This window comes from Nerophis lumbriciformis, linkage group LG28 (genome assembly GCF_033978685.3).
Source record: "Nerophis lumbriciformis linkage group LG28, RoL_Nlum_v2.1, whole genome shotgun sequence".
In the NCBI taxonomy this organism is placed as follows: Eukaryota; Metazoa; Chordata; class Actinopteri; order Syngnathiformes; family Syngnathidae; genus Nerophis; species Nerophis lumbriciformis.
The window spans coordinates 2,213,941-2,233,653 of NC_084575.2; the positions used below are offsets into that span (position 1 = coordinate 2,213,941).

Genomic DNA, 19,713 nt, shown 5'->3' on the forward strand with positions numbered 1-19,713 from the left:
GGCCTAAACATATCCACATATATATGGTGTATCGTGACATGGCCTAAACATATCCACATATATATGGTGTATCGTGACATGGCCTAAACATATTCACATATTAATAAAAGGCCATATCGCCCAGCCCTAGTTCGAATGTGATTTTTTTTTATATATCCACCATCATGTCTGTTATAATGATTGTGAACGATAGAAAAATCCCCTAAAAAGTGCAGTTTCCCTCTAAATTCCAATGATTAGATTTAAGACTTGAAGTGTATGAGCATGAAGTGATGAAGCCTACTTGGATGAGTCTTCTAAGACAAAGTGAACAGTCCAGTTGTGATGGATTGAATGCCCTGAGAATAAAATGATATGTGCTTACTTGGACTGTGATGAAGCTGTGAGGACTCAGGTGCTTTGTCTTCATGCTCTTCAGTCTTCACAGAGACAACAGTCAGTGGAAACTTGCTGACATCATCCTCCTCCTGCTCTACAACACACTCTCCCTCCTCTTCCTCTCTCATGTGTGGATCCTCCTCTTCCTCTTTCATGTGTGGATCATCCTCTTCCTCTTTTATGTGGGGGGGCTGTGGATCATCCTCTTCCTCTTTAATGTGGGTGGGCTGCGGATCATTCTCTTCCTTTTTCATGTGTGGATCATCCTCTTCCTCTTTCATGTGGGTGGGCTGTGGATCCCCCTCTTCCTCTTTCATGTGGGTGGGCTGTGGATCATCCTCTTCCTCTTTCATGTGGGTGGGCTGTGGATCATCCTCTTCCTCTTTAATGTGGGTGGGCTGCGGATCATTCTCTTCCTTTTTCATGTGTGGATCATCCTCTTCCTCTTTCATGTGGGTGGGCTGTGGATACCCCTCTTCCTCTTTCATGTGGGGGGGCTGTGGATCATCCTCTTCCTCTTTAATGTGGGTGGGCTGCGGATCATTCTCTTCCTTTTTCATGTGTGGATCATCCTCTTCCTCTTTCATGTGGGTGGGCTGTGGATCCCCCTCTTCCTCTTTCATGTGGGTGGGCTGTGGATCATCCTCTTCCTCTTTCATGTGGGTGGGCTGTGGATCCCCCTCTTCCTCTTTCATGTGGGTGGGCTGTGGATCATCCTCTTCCTCTTTCATGTGGGTGGGCTGCTGGACATCTGTTGGGTAAATAAGTCAATAAGATAAATGATAAGAGATAAAGAGAGAAAATAAATAGTTTTGGACTGACACTGTAAACACAATGAGATTATTTGTGTTCTTTTGTGTGTTGTGTTAAAAGTGTGTAGCAAAACAACCAATAAAAACACAGGAAATACCATCTTTTGTCCTAAAATTAATTCAAAAGTGGTACAGTGAGTACAAAAAAGACTTGGAAATTTGATGGGGGTCAATTTGAAAATGTTTATATGTACGAGGCAGCATTGATTGAGGCATTCTTAACTTCACTGATGTAAAGGCTGTAAATATTGAGATTGTCATTACCGTAACTTCATTATCATGGAAATAAAACAAATCTAATTCCAAAATCACTTAAAAAAAACATTCATGGTATGTTTTTGTTATCATGCAGAATACTTTTGGGTGGTCATTTTGTTGGCTGGGCCAAAAGGAACTTTTAACAAAAACATGTTTCCCTATGTGCTGTTTTATGGAGTATCTCCATCAACAATTCCTCTTTAGGAATTGGAGACCATCTACAACACACGGAAGGAAAGTCAGTCACCTTTATGTTCTTTTAATAATTCAAGTGTTGACTACTTTGGTTATTGAAAATAAATGTTTACTTTCACTTATTGTTGCATGTAAGTCAGAATCAGGAAGTGAAATTATAACTTTATTTAGATTTGATTACAGTGAAAAATTTATGTAGTGAGGGTGTGAGTTTTGTGTAAACATGTTGATACAGGTTTACATCTTCTTGGGGACTGGAACACAGATATGTCCTGAAAGGATGCACCCATTTTTAAAATCTTCACTAAGCTGTGCCACCAACATTGTCTCACTTAGCTCATTAAGCATACTACCAGGGTGAGTGAGTCCTTTTAAACCTTCATAGACCTCGTTGTTACTTCTGACCAGTCTATGATTTTCACAAGTGGAACTACTGTATGCGGCTTAAGTGATCATTCCATCATTTTCTGTACCCAAAAAAAACATAGAACTGAGTCTGAGGAGTTCCGGTGACATCATCAAGCTGAATGGCAGCTTCGAGTAACATCTCCCTCATGAGAAAAGTTATTTTGCCCCGTTAGACCGTAACATGCCAAATTTTTAGATAATCTCTGAACAAACAAAAGGGGCAAGAATGGGGAAAACCAGAGGAAATCGAGGAAATATTGTTGCAGAGCCTGTAAATGAGGAAAGCTCTGTGTCCGCGAACAGCTCCCCTGTAAAGCTACAAGATGGCGGTGCTAACGCTAACCCTCGCTCAAAGGAGGCGGACGCCGAAGGTTTAGTCCAAGTTCTGGAGGAGATTCGGGACTTCCGAAAAGACATAAAAGAACAGCTGAACGATATTAAATGCGAGCTCACCAACATTAAACAAATAACAGACACAGAGGAGCGAATTGAGAAGGTGGAGGGCCGGATTCAAAACGTGGAGTATGTGTTGAACAACATGATAAAAGTCATTCATCAGAAAGAAAACAAACTACTCGACTATGAAGGGAGATCCTGACACAAGAACTTGAGGATATACAATGTTCCCGAAGGAGCCGAGGGACCGTCCATGCCAGAGTTTGTGGAAAAACTGCTGCGGGACATGTTGGAGATCCCCGCAACTACGCAACTCGACATCGAAAGGGCCAAGACCCGCCGGAGACAGAGAAGACAAGCCGCGGTCAATAATAGTCAAATTCCTCCGCTACAGGATGAAAGAAGAGGTTATGAGCAAAGCCTGGGGAAAGAAGAACATTTTTCTGAATGGGAGACTAATGCATTTTGACCAGGATTACCTCCCAGCAGTCCTGCAAAAGAGGAAAAAATATGCTGAAGCGAAGCGAGTGTTAAAGCAAAGAAATATCTGCTTCCAGACTCCGTACCCGGCCAAACTACGAGTGTTCCAGGAGGACGGCACGCAGTTGTACCGGACAGCAAAGGAGGAAACAAAAGACATGAAGGACAGAGGACTTCCAGTCAGCGTGACTACACCGAGGGAGAGCCTGCTGGATCAGCTGTCCCGCTCCGCCTGGGAGACCATGGGAGGAAGGAGCCGGGAGGGGACATGTGAGGAGCCAGAGAAAAGCATCAAGGAGAGACTGCAAGCCTTCAGAAGATAATCATCGCCTTCTCCGGAGGACCTGTTAATTTTGACTGACTTCTTAAAGTGTTGGTAAGATGAACAGAACCAAAACAGGTGACTTTAAATTCACTCCAAGACATTTCCGTTTATATAATAACCCCAGCTAGATGAGAATATATACAAATGAGGGATGTATCTATGTAATGAACAGAGATTTTGTTTCTCTTTCTACCAAGTGCCATGATGGGGCCCTCAGCCCATAGTTGGGAGAGGATTTCCCCCACAGCAAGACGTTTTATCTAGCCCAACTCAGGGGCATCTATTAGAGACCCCTGCCTTGGAACTACACTTTTCTTTTTTAATTGTCTTTAGTTATTTTTGCTTTGTTTTATTTATGTTATATCAGTTGTTTTCGTTATGGGAGTAGACTTGCTAGGTTTTATTTTGAATATTTTATTGGTACATTTACAAGTAAATACATATGGTTAGTGACAAAGTAAAATGTGTATCATTTAATGTTAATGTCCTATTGAACCCAATTAAACGCAATAAAATATTATCGAAGGTGAGGACAGAACAAGCCCACATAGTATATTTACAGGAGACCCATTTGACTGACAAGGAGCATGTAAAACTAAAGAGAATGGGCTTCACTCATTTGTTTTGTTCGTCATATAAATTAGGACATAGGAAAGGAGTTACAATCCTCATCTCAAAAAAGCTACATTTTGAAAAAGTATTGGAATTTGGTGATAAGGAGGGTAGATTTATTTTAGTAAAGGGAAAGCTAGATGGGAACCCAATCACCTTATTGAATGTCTCTACACCCCCTGGGAGTGATATTAATTTCTTCCAAAAAATCACCAATATTATGGTAACGGAAACCAAAGGTCTTTTGATTTGTGGTGGGGATTTAAATATATATTTACAGCCAACATTGGACTCATCTAGTATAAAAATACAAAACGTGAAACCCCTTTATAAGAAAATAAACACACTTTTTGAGGAAGTAGGCTTAATTGACATATGGCGAGACTCTTTCCCAGACAGAAGGGATTATACTTATTTCTCTGCTCCGCACTGTCTTTATACAAGAATAGATTATTTCTAACATTTGGAAAGGATATGTTACATCTTACCAGCGCATTGCTGCGCTGGTAGCGTTCCTTCCAATACAGACGACAAGCAGGTGCGGCGTGCAGGTAAGATTTAAGGTTTTAATTATTTTAAGGCAGGATCAAAAATACAAACTGAGGATTCTAGCAAGCATGGAGCTAAAAAACACAAAATGTCACCAAGGGTGAAAAAACAAGGAATGCTAGTGCGTACAAACTTACTACAGCGAGGAGAAAAAACAGGAGAACGTAAACGTTGACTAAAGCAAACATTGACCCAGCAACTACTGCTGGGTGACAGGAAACTATAAAGGGGAGTGATTAACCAAAACACCTAGCGGGAACACTAATTGCAAAACTAAGACAGGTGAGGAGAATCAGTGCCCATGGAAACCAACAGTAAACAGGGAAAGAGTGTGCACCCAGGAAACAGACTAAAAAAGAAACATTACCAACATAAATCATGCCATGATCCGGGTAACGGATCATGACATAACCCCCCCCCTTAAGGGACGGATCCCAGACGTCCCAAACTACAATCCCCCCCCCAGAAAGTCAAAAGTCACGGGAGGGTAGAGGGATGACTTGGTGGTGGGCCGCCAGGCCATGTGTCCCCGAAGCCACTGGGGACAAGTCAGGTGGCGGCGGCGGGTAGATTGTCGCCACAATCGTCGAGGCGGGCGACCTCGGAATGGCCATGTCTGTGGCCGTTGAGAAGGCGGACGAGACTGGCGCCAGAACCTCAGGAGTCTTTGAGTCCTGTACCCAAGTCTGGGACGTCGCTGCTGTTGGCGCCAAAAGCGTCCATGAATAGTCCAGAAACGACGAGGTGGGCGGCGCCGTGGTGCGGCCCGCCGGACACAAGGAGGTGGGCACGTCGTAGGTGAGGCAGGCGTGGAAGCCGCGGGAGGTGTGGTAGGTGAGGCAGTCGTGGAAGCCGCGGGAAGCGTCGTCGCCGTAGAAACAGGAAGCGTCGTCGCCGTGGAAAAAGGAAGCGTCGTCGCCGTGGAAACAGGAAGCGTCGTCGCCATGGAAGCAGGCGGCTCGTCTGTCGGTGTGGGCGGAGCAGGCGGCTCGTCTGTCGGCGTGGGCGGAGCCAGAGGCGGAGCAGGCGGCTCGTCTGTCGGCGTGGGCGGAGCCAGAGGCGGACCAGGCGGCTCGTCTGTCGGCGTGGGCGGAGCAGGCGGCTCGTCTGTCGGCGTGGGCGGAACCAGAGGCTGAGCAGGCGGCTCATCTGTTGGCGTGGGCGGAGCCAGACGCGGAGCAGGCGGCTCGTCTGTCGGCGTGGGCGGAGCCAGAGGCGGAGCAGGCGGCTCGTCTGTCGGCGTGGGCGGAGCCAGAGGCGGAGCAGGCGGCTCGTCTGTCGGCGTGGGCGGAGCCAGAGGCAGAGCAGGCGGCTCGTCTGTCGGCGTGGGCGGAGCAGGCGGCTCGTCTGTCGGCGTGGGCGGAGCCAGAGGCGAAGCAGGCGGCTCGTCTGTCGACGTGGGCGCAGTCAGGGGCGAATCAGGCAACGGAATATCTGCGGGTGGTGGATGTCTCAGCTGGACTGCTGGGTTGGCCGTAGGGGGGATCATCACCTGCAGCGCGGTGAGTATACTTCCCAGCTGTCTCTCCAAAGCATCAAGGCGGGCGTCTTGGCGTTCCGCCATGGCGTTGACGCAAGCCCCAAGAACGCCAAACTGTTCCTCCTGTTGTCCAAGTTGTTTGGCCTGTTCGTGCAATGCCCTTTTTACTGGGTCGGTCTCTGCAGGGTCTCGTGTGCTTTGCAGCGCTGGAGCAGGAGGTGGAGAGGATGGCGTTTGCAGGACTACCAGGGTTGATGGTGGCGTCAGAGTGGTAGGCGTCTGGGCTGTCAGCGTGGGAGGAGCCAGAAGAGCAGGCGGAGTGTTTTCTGCTGATTGGGATTGTTCCTCCAGTTGCAGTTCAATAAGTACCTTGCGGTACCACTCATCCACCCAAGCCGGACTGTATTTTTCAAGGTTTGTCTTGGAAGATGACTGGGCTGGAATAGGAAGTGGAGAAGGCTGAGCAGCACGTGGCACAGCAGACAGAGGAGACAGAGCAGGAAGTGGGGCCGAAGCCGACAGCGCGGAGGAGAGGCAGGCAGCAACCTCAGTGGAAGGAGGTCTGCTGGCCCCGCTGACACGGTACCAGCACTGCCCCCGCCCCTCTCAGAAGCAGATTCCAGATGCTAGATGGAACTGTGGGGGGAGCGCTTGTGCGAGTTTGGCGGGAGCAGAGGGCACGGGCGGGTGGGCTCTAGGAAGCCTGGGAGCTGGCTTTGTGCGTGTGCGCCGCTGGCGCCTTTCTGGACAATTGCCACCAGGTGGTGTCTGAGGGGAGGAGAAGCCGCACGGGAAAAGCCTGGTAGACAACGTTGAGGGCAAAGTGTCCATCTGGTACCCCTTCTGTGCCTGCTCTGAGCTGGCCCGCTGCCCGAGCCTTCGCGTACCAGGTGGGGTGGACGACGTCCGGGTGGCTTGAGAGTGGGGGAGGAAGCGGGTCTGTGCTTCCGTCAACTTAGCCATTAGCTGTCCCCATGCTACCATGGCGTCGGCCGGAAGGTCTTCTTCAGGCAGCTCGGCTTCGTCCTCGTATTCCCACGGCTGGGTGTCCGCTTGGAGTTCCAGGAGGATATCTTCTTTGTCCATGTTGGACAGGAACACTTCGTCTGGCTGGGTCAATCTGTTACGTCTTGGGGGGCGCATTGCTGCGCTGGTAGTGTTCCTTCCAATACAGACGACAAGCAGGTGCGGCGTGCAGGTAAGATTTAAGGTTTTAACTTTTTTAAGGCAGGATCAAAAATACAAACTGAGGATTCTAGCAAGCATGGAGCTAAAAAACACAAAATGTCACCAAGGGTGAAAAAACAAGGAATGCTAGTGCGTACAAACTTACTACAGCGAGGAGAAAAAACAGGAGAACGTAAACGTTGCCTAAAGCAAACATTGACCCAGCAACTACTGCTGGGTGACAGGAAACTATAAAGGGGAGTGATTAACCAAAACACCTGGTGGGAACACTAATTGCAAAACTAAGACAGGCGAGGAGAATCAGTGCCCATGGAAACCAACAGTAAACAGGGAAAGAGGGTGCACCCAGGAAACAGACTAAAACAGAAACATTACCAACATAAATCATGCCATGATCCGGGTAACGGATCATGACAGGATAAAGATAAAATATGTACCTGTGAAATTGGGACGATAGATCTAAGTGACCATGCACCTATATACCTATCTATTGACTTTAATCTGAGGGCAAAAATTAATACATAGAAACTAAACTCAAGTCTGCTGAATGACCTATCCTTTAAGACACAAATTAAATCTGAAAATAGTCTCTTCTTGGAGTTCAATGACATATTGATTAGATACTGAAGACACATATTATGGGACACTCTGAAGGCTGTTTTAGGAGGGAAAATTCTAGCAATATCTTCATTTAAGAAAAAAAATTAGAATACAAAATCAAATGACTTAAAAACAAAAACAACTAAAAGAATTAGAAAGAAAACACAAACTAAATTTGGTACAGGATACATTAAGGGAAATAAGAAATACTAGGAATACAATAAACAGTTTGGCCACACAAGAAATTAAAAACAATCTAATGTTTTTGACAGACACTATGAAAGTGGCTCTAAGTCTATGAAAATACTGGCCTGGAAACTAAAAAAAAAGATAGCAGAAAACACCATTCATAAAATGAGGGATCCAAGAACAAAAGGGATAAAAACTAAACCAAATGAAATTCAGGAAGTCTTCTAACATTTTTATAAAACTTTATACTCTGAGGTCTCTAGTAGGAGCATAACCCAAATTGACAGCTTCCTGAACTCTCTGGATTGACCTATTGTAGATGAAAAACAAAACCAAACAATATCTGCAGATATAACTGAAAATGAATTAAAAGTTGCAATTAGTAGGCTTAAATTAAGAAAATCGCCAGGATCAGTCGGTTACACGGCTAAATGGTATAAGAAATTTAAAAAATAATGAATACCTGTTTTACTCCCCACACTGAATTGGGTCTTAAAAAAGGCACAAACGCCACTCAGTTGGAGGGAGGCAATTATCTCAGCTATACCAAAAGAAGGCAAGGATAGAATTGAATGTGCATCTTACAGGCCAATATCGGTTCTTAATGTAGATTATAAACTATTTACTTCCATTATGGGCAAACGATTAGAAGATGTTTTACCTATATTGATACATAATGATCAAATAGGTTTTATACATCAACGACAAACACAAGACAATATAAGAAAGACACTACATATTATGGATCATATACAAAGAAAAAACATTGAAGCAATTGTTACAAGTGTGGATGCTGAAAAGGCCTTTGATTCGGTCATTTGGAATTTTATTTACAGAGTTTTATATAAATTCGGCTTTCAGGATACAATCATTAAAACTATGCAGGCACTATATAACAATCCTACTGCTACGATTAAAGTCAATGGATACTTATCAAACAGTTTTACCCTAGAAAGGGGCTCTAGACAGGGATGTGCATGGTCACCATTACTCTTTGCATTATATCTAGAGCCATTAGCTCAGTCTATTAGACACAATAAAGATATTAAGGGAATCATGATTAAAGGAAGAGAGTATAAATTGGCCTGCTATGCGGATGACATTTTGGTTTACCTCGGACACCCAACATACTCGCTCCCTAAATTAATGCAATCATTTGAACTGTATGGTCAACTACCAGGATATAAAATCAATATACCGTATTTTCCGCACTATAAGGCGCACCTAAAAACCACAAATTTTCTCAAAAGCTGACAGTGCGCCTTATAACCCGGTGCGCTTTATATATGGATAAAGATTAAGATTCATTTTCATAAAGTTTAGGTCTCGCAACTACGGTAAACAGCCGCCATCTTTTTCCCCCGTAGAAGAAGCGCGTGGTGCATGCTGGGATATGTGACGTTTCATTTCCATTTGTGTGTTTATGTAAAGACCCCAAAATGGCTCCTATTAAGTGTGTTGTCTGTCTAATTATGAATAATGCAGACGAGGCGTGTTAACTGAGTTCTCAACGTTTACTCACAGCGTGCTAACTGCCAGCATACAACGCTTCTCAGGGCTACCGCGCATGCTCGTAACTATCGTTGCATGCTGGGTAGTGTAGTTGTTATATTTGCTAGCTCATAACAGCACATTGAGAGACACGCTTACGCGCTTAATTCAATACTCGCCGTCATTCCGGGTGGATTGACAAAAGACCTCCAGCCGCTAGATATTGGTGTCAACAGGGCATTCGAAGCTAGACTGCTAACTGCGTGGGAACAATGGATGACAGAAGGCGAACACACCTTCACTAAGACGAGGAGGCAGCGCCAGACGACGCCAACATCTGCCAGTGGATCGTAAATTTGCCCAACTTTTCACTTCGGACACCGAAGACGAAGGATTTACGAATGAAGAATAACTTCAGAAAGTGAGCGCTATGTTTATTTTGTGTGTTGTGACATTAACGTTCGAGCAACATTATGTTGCTATTGCTCTGCACTATTTTGAATTTTACTATGTTTGTGATTGCACATTTGCGTACATTTTGGGAGTGAACAGAGTTGTTAGAACGCTGGTTTTTAATATATTATTAAAGTTTGACTGACCTATCTGACTGTTTTTTTGACATTCCCTTTAGTGCAGCGTAGGCGCGGCTTATAGTCCGGGGCGGCTTATTGGTGGACAAAGTTATGAAATATGCCATTCATTGAAGGTGCGGCTAATAATCCGGTGCGCCTTATAGTGCGGAAAATACGGTAGGTAAAACCCAGCTACTCATATAATTATAACCCACCAGGGGAAATCAGAAGTAGTTACCCTCTGATATGGCAAACAGAGTCTTTTAAATACATTGGCATTAATTTGCCAAAAGATCAAACAAAATGATCAGAATACAATTATCTACCCATACATAAAAAATAAAAAAGATGACATAGCAAGATAGAACTTAATTCCTTTTTTTAGCCTTAGTTCTAGAATTGATTCCATTAAAATGAATGTACTGCCAAGACTGCTGTACCTATTTCAAACCCTGCCAATAGAGATTAACCAAAACCAAGTCAATGAATGGGACAAAATGCTATCAAGGTATATATGGCAAAGTAAAAGGCCAAGAGTTTGTCTCAAAACTTTACAATTGGTCAAACAAAAGGGAGGATGGGGTTTACCTTGCCTCCGATATTACTATTTTGCAGCCCAGATAAGAGCAGTGATATGCTGGTGCAACCCGTCATACATTGCTCAATGGAAAATTGTTTAAGAAGAAATGCCCTCCATCCCCATACAAGCAATCCTGGCGGATAACTATTTACAAACCCACATAAATAACATTGATAACCCATGGGTGAAATTGACCCTTAAAGGGGAACATTATCACAATTTCAGAAGGGTTAAAACCATTAAAAATCAGTTCCCTGTGGCTTATTTTATTTTTCGAAGTTTTTTTCAAAATGTTACTCATCACGCAATATCCCTAAAAAAAGCTTCAAAGTGCCTGATTTTAACCATCGTTATATACACCCGTCCATTATCCTGTGACGTCACACAGTGATGCCAATACAAACAAACATGGCGGCTAGAACGGCAAGGTATAGCGACATTAGCTCGGATTCAGACTCGGATTTCAACGGCTTAAGCGATTCAATAGATTACGCATGTATTGAAACGGATGGTTGTAGTGTGGAGGCAGGTAGCGAAAACGAAATTGAAGAAGAAACTGAAGCTATTGAGCCATATCAGTTTGAACCGTATGCAAGCGAAACCGACGAAAACAACACGACAGCCAGCGACACGGGAGAAAGCGAGGACGAATTCGGCGATCGCCTTCTAACCACCGATTGGTATGTGTTTGTTTGGCATTAAAGGAAACTAACAACTATGAACTAGGTTTACAGCATATGAAATACATTTGGCAACAACATGCACTTTGAGAGTGCAGACAGCCCAGTTTTCATCAATTAATATATTCTGTAGACATACCCTCATCCGCTCTCTTTTCCTGAAAGCTGATCTGTCCAGTCCAGTTGGAAATGCATCTGCTTTGAGTGTCGCAGGATATCCACACATTCTTGCCATCTCTGTCATAGCATAGCTTTCGTCGGTAAAGTAAGCGGAACAAACGTCCAATTTCTTGCCACTTTCGCATCTTTGGGCCACTGGTGCAACTTGAATCCGTCCCTGTTGGTGTTGTTACACCCTCCGACAACACACCGACAAGGCATGATGTCTCCAAGGTACGGAAAACAGTCGAAAAAACGGAAAATAACAGAGCTGATTTGACTCGGTGTTTGTAATGTGTTTGAGAAAATGGCGGATTGCTTCCCGATGTGACGTCACGTTGTGACGTCATCGCTCCGAGAGCGAATAATAGAAAGGCGTTTAATTCGCCAAAATTCACCCATTAAGAGTTCGAAAATCGGTTAAAAAAATATATGGTCTTTTTTCTGCAACATCAAGGTATATATTGACGCTTACATAGGTCTGGTGATAATGTTCCCCTTTAAAGTGTGGAAAATGATCATAAAGGAATACAAACTCGAGAGTGATATTGCAGTTCTTAAATGGTGTGCCTATGATACAGAGTTTACACCTAATAAATTAGACTCAAGATTTAAGGACTGGATATCTAAGGGTATAACAGTTTTATGTAGTGTAATGAAAGATAAAAAATGCTTAGTTCTGAAACTATTAAAAGGACATATATATTAGAAAACCAAGACTTCTATCGATATTTGCAGTCGCGGCATTTTGTTAATATGAAGGTGAAAAGTGTCACAAAGACGAGTATATGTTTGATTGAACTGTTTACAAAAGCCTACAATTCAGAAATTATTGATAGAAGTGTTTCATGCTTGTATAAGGGTCTGTTGAATATGAAATCATATTCAACTTCATATATTAAAACAAAATGGGAGAAGGAAGGAGAGATAACTAAATCTGAGGAAGAATGGACAATAATATGGAAATATCAATGGACTTGTACCAGCTCACCCAAGTTGAGGGAGTTTGGCTGGAAAAGTTTGATCAGATTTTTTATTACACCTTTTCAGAAGTCTCACTATGATAACAACTCCCCTGCCTGCTGGAGAAATTGTGGGAATTCAAATGCAAATCACTACCATGTTTTGTGGGACTGCTCCACCATAAAGGACTATTGGAAAGAGATACACCAAGCTCTACAGGATATTTTCAAACGTGAAATACCCCTCCAAAGTAAAACTTTTTGGACATGTACCTCAGGACTGGCTGAAGAAAGATAAACACTTCATGAATATCCTACTGGTGGCTTGTAAAAAGACTATTACTAGGAAATGGATATCCCAGGAGAGCCCAGCTTTGAAGCAATGGATGGAAACAACAATGGACATACCGTATTTTCCGCACTATTAGCCGCACCTAAAAACCACAAATTTATTCAAAAGCTGACAGTGCGGCTTTTAACCCGGTGCGCCTTATATATGGATTAATATTACGATTAATTTTCATAAAGTTTCGATCTCGCAAACTACGGTAAACAGCCGCCATCTTTTTTCCCGGTAGAACAGGAAGCGCTTCTTCTTCTACGCAAGCAACCGCCAAGGTAAGCACCCGCCCCCATAGAACAGGAAGCGCTTCTTCTTCTACTGTAAGCAACCACCCGCCCCCAGAAGAAGAAGACGCGCGCGGATTTTCGTTTCATTTCCTTTGTGTGTTTACATCTGTAAAGACCAGACCACAAAATGGCTCCTACTAAGCGACACGCGTATAACGCAGAATTTAAACTTAAGGCAATAATTCATGCCGAAGAACACGGAAATAGAGCAGCAGCAAGAGAATATAACATAAATGAATCAATGGTGCGTAGGTGGAGGAAGCAAGAAGATGACCTGCGCCAGGTAAAGAAGACAAAACAGAGTTTCCGAGGGAACAAAGCAAGATGGCTACTGTTGGAGGACAAACTCGAACAGTGGGTTGTTGAGCAGAGAGCAGCAAGCAGAAGTGTCAGCACCATCACTATTTCGAATGAAGGCAACAGCGCTAGCAAGCGAACTTCACCTGGATGATTTTAAAGGTGGTGCTTCTTGGTGTTTCCGGTTCATGAAAAGACGCAATCTCTCCATCCGCACACGGACCACTATTTCACAGCAACTGCCTAAAGACTTTAAAGAAAAGCTGGCTACTTTCCGTGCATATTGTAAAAACAAGATAGCTGAAAAAAAGATCCGGCCAGAGCACATTATCAACATGGACGAGGTTCCACTGACTTTTGATATTCCTGTGAACCGCACTGTTGATACAACGGGAGCACGTACGGTGAATATTCGCACCACAGGGAATGAGAAGTCATCCTTCACTGTGGTTCTAGCTTGCCATGCTAATGGCCAGAAACTTCCACCCATGGTGATATTCAAAAGGAAGACCTTGCCAAAAGAGACCTTTCCAGCCGGCGTCATCATAAAAGCTAACTCGAAGGGATGGATGGATGAAGAAAAGATGAGCGAGTGGTTAAGGGAAGTTTACGCGAAGAGGCCGGGTGGCTTTTTTCACACAGCTCCGTCCATGTTGATATACGACTCTATGCGCGCCCACATCACAGATGGTGTCAAAAAACAAGTGAAGCACACAAATACAACACTCGCCGTCATTCCGGGTGGATTAACCAAAGAACTCCAACCGCTGGATATTGGTGTCAACAGGGCATTCAAATCACGACTGCGAACGGCGTGGGAACAATGGATGACCGAAGGCGAACACACCTTCACTAAGACAGGCAGACAGCGCCGGACGACATACGCCAACATCTGCCAGTGGATCGTAAATGCCTGGGCAGATATTTCGGTCACAACTGTGGTCCGAGCTTTCCGGAAGGCAGGATTCACAGAACTGCTGGACAACAGTGACACTGACTCCGATGACTTCGACGAGACGGAACCGGCCATTTTGGATCCCACATTTGCCCAACTTTTCAATTCGGACACCGAAGACGAAGAATTCGAGGGATTTACGAATGAAGAATAACTTCAGAAAGTGAGCGTTATGTTTATTTTGTGTGTTGTGACATTAACGTTCGAGCAACATTATGTTGCTATTGCTCTGCACTATTTTGAATTTGACTATGTTTGTGATTGCACATTTGCGTACATTTTGGGACAGAGTTGTTAGAACGCTGGTTTTTAATATATTATTAAAGTTTGACTGACCTATCTGACTGTTTTTTTGACATTCCCTTTAGCGCAGCGTAGGCGCGGCTTATAGGTGGACAAAGTTTTGAAATATGCCATTCATTGAAGGTGCGGCTAATAACCCGGGGCGGCTTATAGTGCGGAAAATACGGTATATAAAATGGAGAAGATAACTGCCTTTATTAATTATGAATTGGAGAAATTTACTTCGTACTGGGAAAACTGGGTCAACTATGTCACACCCCATAAACCTGACTTTAATTTTTCGAATTAGTGATTGTACTGCAAAAAAAAAGAATAAAAGGGATTACTCCCTTTATGTGTATATGTATGTATATATGTATATATGTATATATATATATTTATATATATATGCATCTGTTTATATTTAGTTTTATTTCTGATTATTATTATTATTAATGTATTATTAATGTATTATTATTATTTTTTGTTCTTTGTTTATTTAATCGATGTATTTGTAGATATTACTTTGTTTTTTTGTTGTTTCTTTCTTTTTTTGGGGTGGGGGTGGTATGGGTGGGATACAAACAAAAATATTTTGACATTTAGGGCAGACAATAGAAATATGATTTATGTGAATATGATGTAAACTGTGGTACGCAGGCATCACCTAGTGGTACGCCAATTATTATTTCATTATTTAAGTACAGTGTTTTATTTTCCTACATGCAAACACAGTGTTACTGTTCAAACTGTGTGTAATGTTAGAGTAACTAAAAATATTAAATATACTTGTTACATAACGTGTCTTCCTTGTTTTTAATGAATAATTAAGGCCTACTATGCTATTGTATTTTAATGTTGTTCATGATGGTGGTACTTGGAGATCCAAGTATTTTCTGAGGTGGTACCGTATTTTCCGCACCATAAGGCGCCCTGGGTTATAAGCCGCGCCTTCAATGAACGGCATATTTCAAAACTTTGTCCACCTATAAGCCGCCCCGTGTTATAAGCCGCATCTAACTGCGCTAAAGGAATGTCAAAAAAACAGTCAGATAGGTCAGTCAAACTTTAATAATATATTAAAAACCAGCGTGATGTGGGCGCGCATGGAGTCGTATATCAACATGGACGGAGCTGCGTGAAAAAAGCCACCCGGCCTCTTCGCGTAAACTTACCTTAACCACTCGCTCATCTTTTCTTCATCCATCCATCCCTTCGAGTTAGCTTTTATGATGACGCCGGCTGGAAAGGTCTCTTTTGGCAAGGTCTTCCTTTTGAATATCACCATGGGTGGAAGTTTCTGGCCATTAGCATGGCAAGCTAGAACCACAGTGAAGGATGACTTCTCATTTCCTGTGGTGCGAATATTCACCGTACGTGCTCCCGTTGTATCCACAGTGCGGTTCACAGGAATATCAAAAGTCAGTGGAACCTCGTCCATGTTGATAATGTTCTCTGGCCGGATCTTTTTTTCAGCTATCTTGTTTTTACAATATGCACGGAAAGTAGCCAGCTTTTCTTGAAAGTCTTTAGGCAGTTGCTGTGAAATAGTAGTCCGTGTGCGGATGGAGAGATTGCGTCTTTTCATGAACCGGAAACCTGTCGCTTAGTAGGAGCCATTTTGTGGTCTTTACAGATGTAAACACACAAAGGAAATGAAACGTAATATCCGCGCGCTTCTTCTTCTTCTTCTACGCGGGCGGGTGGTTGCTTACAGTAGAAGAAGAAGCGCTTCCTGTTCTATGGGGGCGGGTGCTTACCTTGGCGGTTGCTTGCGTAGAAGAAGAAGCACTTCCTCTTCTACGGGGAAAAAAGATGGCGGCTGTTTACCGTAGTTGCGAGACCGAAACTTTATGAAAATGAATCTTAATATTAATCCATATATAAAGCGCACCGGGTTATAAGCCGCACTGTCAGCTTTTGAGTAAATTTGTGGTTTTTAGGTGCGGCTAATAGTGCGGAAAATACGGTACTTGGTGAAAAAAGTTTGACAACTACTGATGTAGTGAGACTGTAAACTACATTGGCAGACACCATTTTGTTATACCCAATACATCGCGCTTCCAACGAGATCCCGTTTTTTCCCCGAGTTAGAAAGTTCCAAAACTGTTCACGTTATACCATCTCATCTCATTGTGGATCATGTGAATGTTTGAAGTGGAACTAAATGTGATCTCTGAAAGGGGTACACATTATTTCCAAAGCAGGGCCCCCATCCACATATACAATACTAGTACATATCTGATGAAAAACAACATTATTTTTGTTATTTTAATTATAAGTGTGCCAAATCACCTATATTTGAACATTATCTAATGGAAATGACTGCTGTCTGATAATCACATTAATAACACAATAACAATCATGTGTCTGACTACACCTATTAATCACAATTAATCTAACACGTCATGTTCATGTTAATAATGAAATATAAAGTTAGTAAACATGTGAGAGTAAGAAGTAAACAAACCTGTTCTGTGTAACACAACTTGAGGTTTCTTGAAAACAGCGTCCAGTAGTTGACGTAGTCTTTTGTTCTCTTCTTTTGTCCGAGAAAGTTCCTCTTTGTACTCTGCTATCGTTCTTTCACACATTTTCACACAATCACAACACTTTACACTCACACTTGATCTTAACTAAGCGATGTGTTGATCAAATCCGCGTCTCTTTGTTAGCAGCTAACTAGCACGCTAAGCTAACTAGCACGCTAAGCTAACTAACGCGCTAAAACAAGTAGCAAGCTATGCGGGCCTAATAATGTCCAAAGTTGACTGAGACGAGTGGAGTTTATCCTGACACGGAGGATGAATAAAGTGTAGTTAGTAGCGAGGCTTAGAAGCGTGTGTGGAGTAAAGGAGGTCTTTGCTGCAAAGCGCATATCCTCCACGCATGCGTCACGTAGGGGCGGGGCCAAGAGTCATAGTGATGGGCAAGTCATGAACGATTCATTCTAAATGTATGTTTTCATGGTGTCTCAAGCACGGCAACAAATGATCCATCCATCCATTTATCTACCGCGTGTCCCTTTCGGGGTCGCGGGGGGTGCTGGAGCCTATCTCAGCTGCATTCGGGCGGAAGGCGGTGTACACCCGGGACAAGTCGCCACCTCATCGCAGGGCCAACACAGATAGACAGACAAGTATATAAACTGTATTTGACTTTAAATCAGATAAATATCATTCAACAACAACACAATGTGCAGACTATAATTACTGCTTTGCTGGTTTTACTGGTGTAAAATTCTGCATCCGAGAGATCACAACCATTGCAGCCATGCGTCCAAAACATAACATCATCTTGCAGGGACATAAGGACAAGCAAAAGTAAAGTGTCTGTTATTTTACAATGTAATAATCTATTTAATAAGAAATGCTCAGAGAATACCTTTTTTTTTTAGTATTTATTGGAGGCCTGAAAAGACAAAGGCCGTCTGTTTACAGGAGAGTGTCACCTTTTATCTTAGCTCAGGAATGCATGGGGGAAGGGTTGGAGACAAGCGGGAAACTCTTAGTTAGGAAAAGTGTAGCTGCTGACAGAAGCACATTGTATATATGTTATATCATTTCATAGTTGGTTAGAGTAAATAAATACAATGTATAAATATAAGGTCATATTTACATATAATGTGATTAAAAATGTGTTTCCTTTGGTTAATTCATGCAAGTATATGTTAACTTTATTTCTGTTACAAAACCCATGTCAATTGGAGGGGAACATATTTTTTGTTCCGGTTTGGTCACATTGTTGGGGGGACAATTAATATGTGACGGAATAAGGGAAGCAGCATGAGACAGCAAGCATTCGATGTAAGAGGTTAATGGAGTCTCGGCTTGAAAATAAACTTTATTCCTCTGAGTTTGTGAGGCCAATGAGGTATGATTCTTTCTGATAATGTATGTGAAATCAATGTGTTTTCTTTTATGTGATGTCAGACTAATTGTAAGTTCTGTTTTTCTTATTTATATGTTCTGACGGCATTATTTTGGCATTGTTGTTAACGAGAAAAAGGCGTGCCTGAAATAAAAGTTGGACCTTGAAAATTGCTGAATGTCATCGTATCAAATAGGACACAGATGGTGTTGTATCTCTCTTACACAGTGTCAGTCACTTTACCATTTTGGGGCCCTGTTGCTCACCAAAATACTGACTTAATGGACCACAATGGAAACAAGCCTTTGGCTTTTTGTGCCATCCATTTGCCTTTTTAAAGCATTACATGGATTCAATTCTTTAAGATGTCAATAAACTTCTCAATCAATCAATCAATCAATCAAACCCCCCACTTGGCCGTCAGTGTTCTGTCCGTTACAACTTCTTCACAACTCCCCAAGATAGGAGACCCTCAGCATCTTTGGGAAGTGGAGCCCAGGGGCTGGCGTATGTATGTTTATGTGGTGTGTTATGACCCCTCACATTCAGTGGATGTCAGCATGATGGGACATTGTTTACCAGAGACTGGCTGGGTGAGGACACACAAGGCCCACGCAAAACAGGAACAACATTCTTTCTACAAAACACCAATTGTGATGCACCATTAGATACTGAAGTGAATGAATTAACTCATATTATGTTTTGCTTATGGTGAAGGTTTATATTCACCTTGGAGAAAGCCAACGACCAAGTTTAAGTAAATAGTAGTATTTCAGTTTGAGCACATAATAAGATAAGGCCCCTTAGTTTGACATTCGCAGGTGGGCTGGATCACTCCTCATAGGTGGAACAGTTCTGGGTCGGCACAATGATGAGACTTTTTCCACTGTTCTCAGCTTTATTTATGTTCCTTCCAACCTGCGGGCGACAATCACACAATGTCCGTATCCCGTCTTTCTTTGGCTTGCGCCTAAACACACAGAATAACACTCGTTACCTACACACATAAGCACACACACCCACACACAGACACACTCACACACACACACTGAACAAGTCTCCTACAACAAAGAGCGGCCGGTTGGCGCCAATGTTAGCGATGTAATGTTGCCTGGAATGTGAATTTCAAACTAAAGGACAACACAGGTAAACATATTCACATTCTTGGTGCACACATTCTTTCATTAAAGAGCTCATTTGTAGCGAAAAGCCAAGAAAAGGTCGGTGGGATCGTCCGAGCGAGACTCACCCTCAGCCATGTGAAACTTTTCTGTGAGGGGAGAAGGGAGGGGCTCCACAACCCAGGAGAACTACAGGAGCTCAGGAGGGACAAAAAGATATCAAACCGCCCTCTCACAGGCGAGC

The 19,713-nt window shown here is 43.0% G+C and overlaps 1 protein-coding gene across 2 annotated transcripts; it reads right to left on the reverse strand.

The window, feature by feature from the left end:
* Positions 1–208: 208 nt before the first annotated feature.
* Positions 209–19,685, reverse strand: LOC140676640 (uncharacterized). 2 transcript variants are annotated; one of them, XM_072916656.1, is made up of 2 exons: positions 19,598–19,685; positions 209–1,129 (listed from the first exon to the last, which is right to left on the reverse strand). In XM_072916656.1, exons 1-2 carry the CDS (start codon positions 19,605–19,607, stop codon positions 297–299), a joined length of 843 nt encoding a protein of 280 aa, XP_072772757.1. In that variant the 5' UTR covers positions 19,608–19,685; the 3' UTR covers positions 209–296. The 2 variants fall into 2 exon arrangements, with proteins under 2 accessions (XP_072772757.1, XP_072772756.1); XM_072916655.1 differs by lacking the exon at positions 19,598–19,685 and adding an exon at positions 16,949–17,364.
* Between the last annotated feature and the right edge of the window lie 28 nt (positions 19,686–19,713).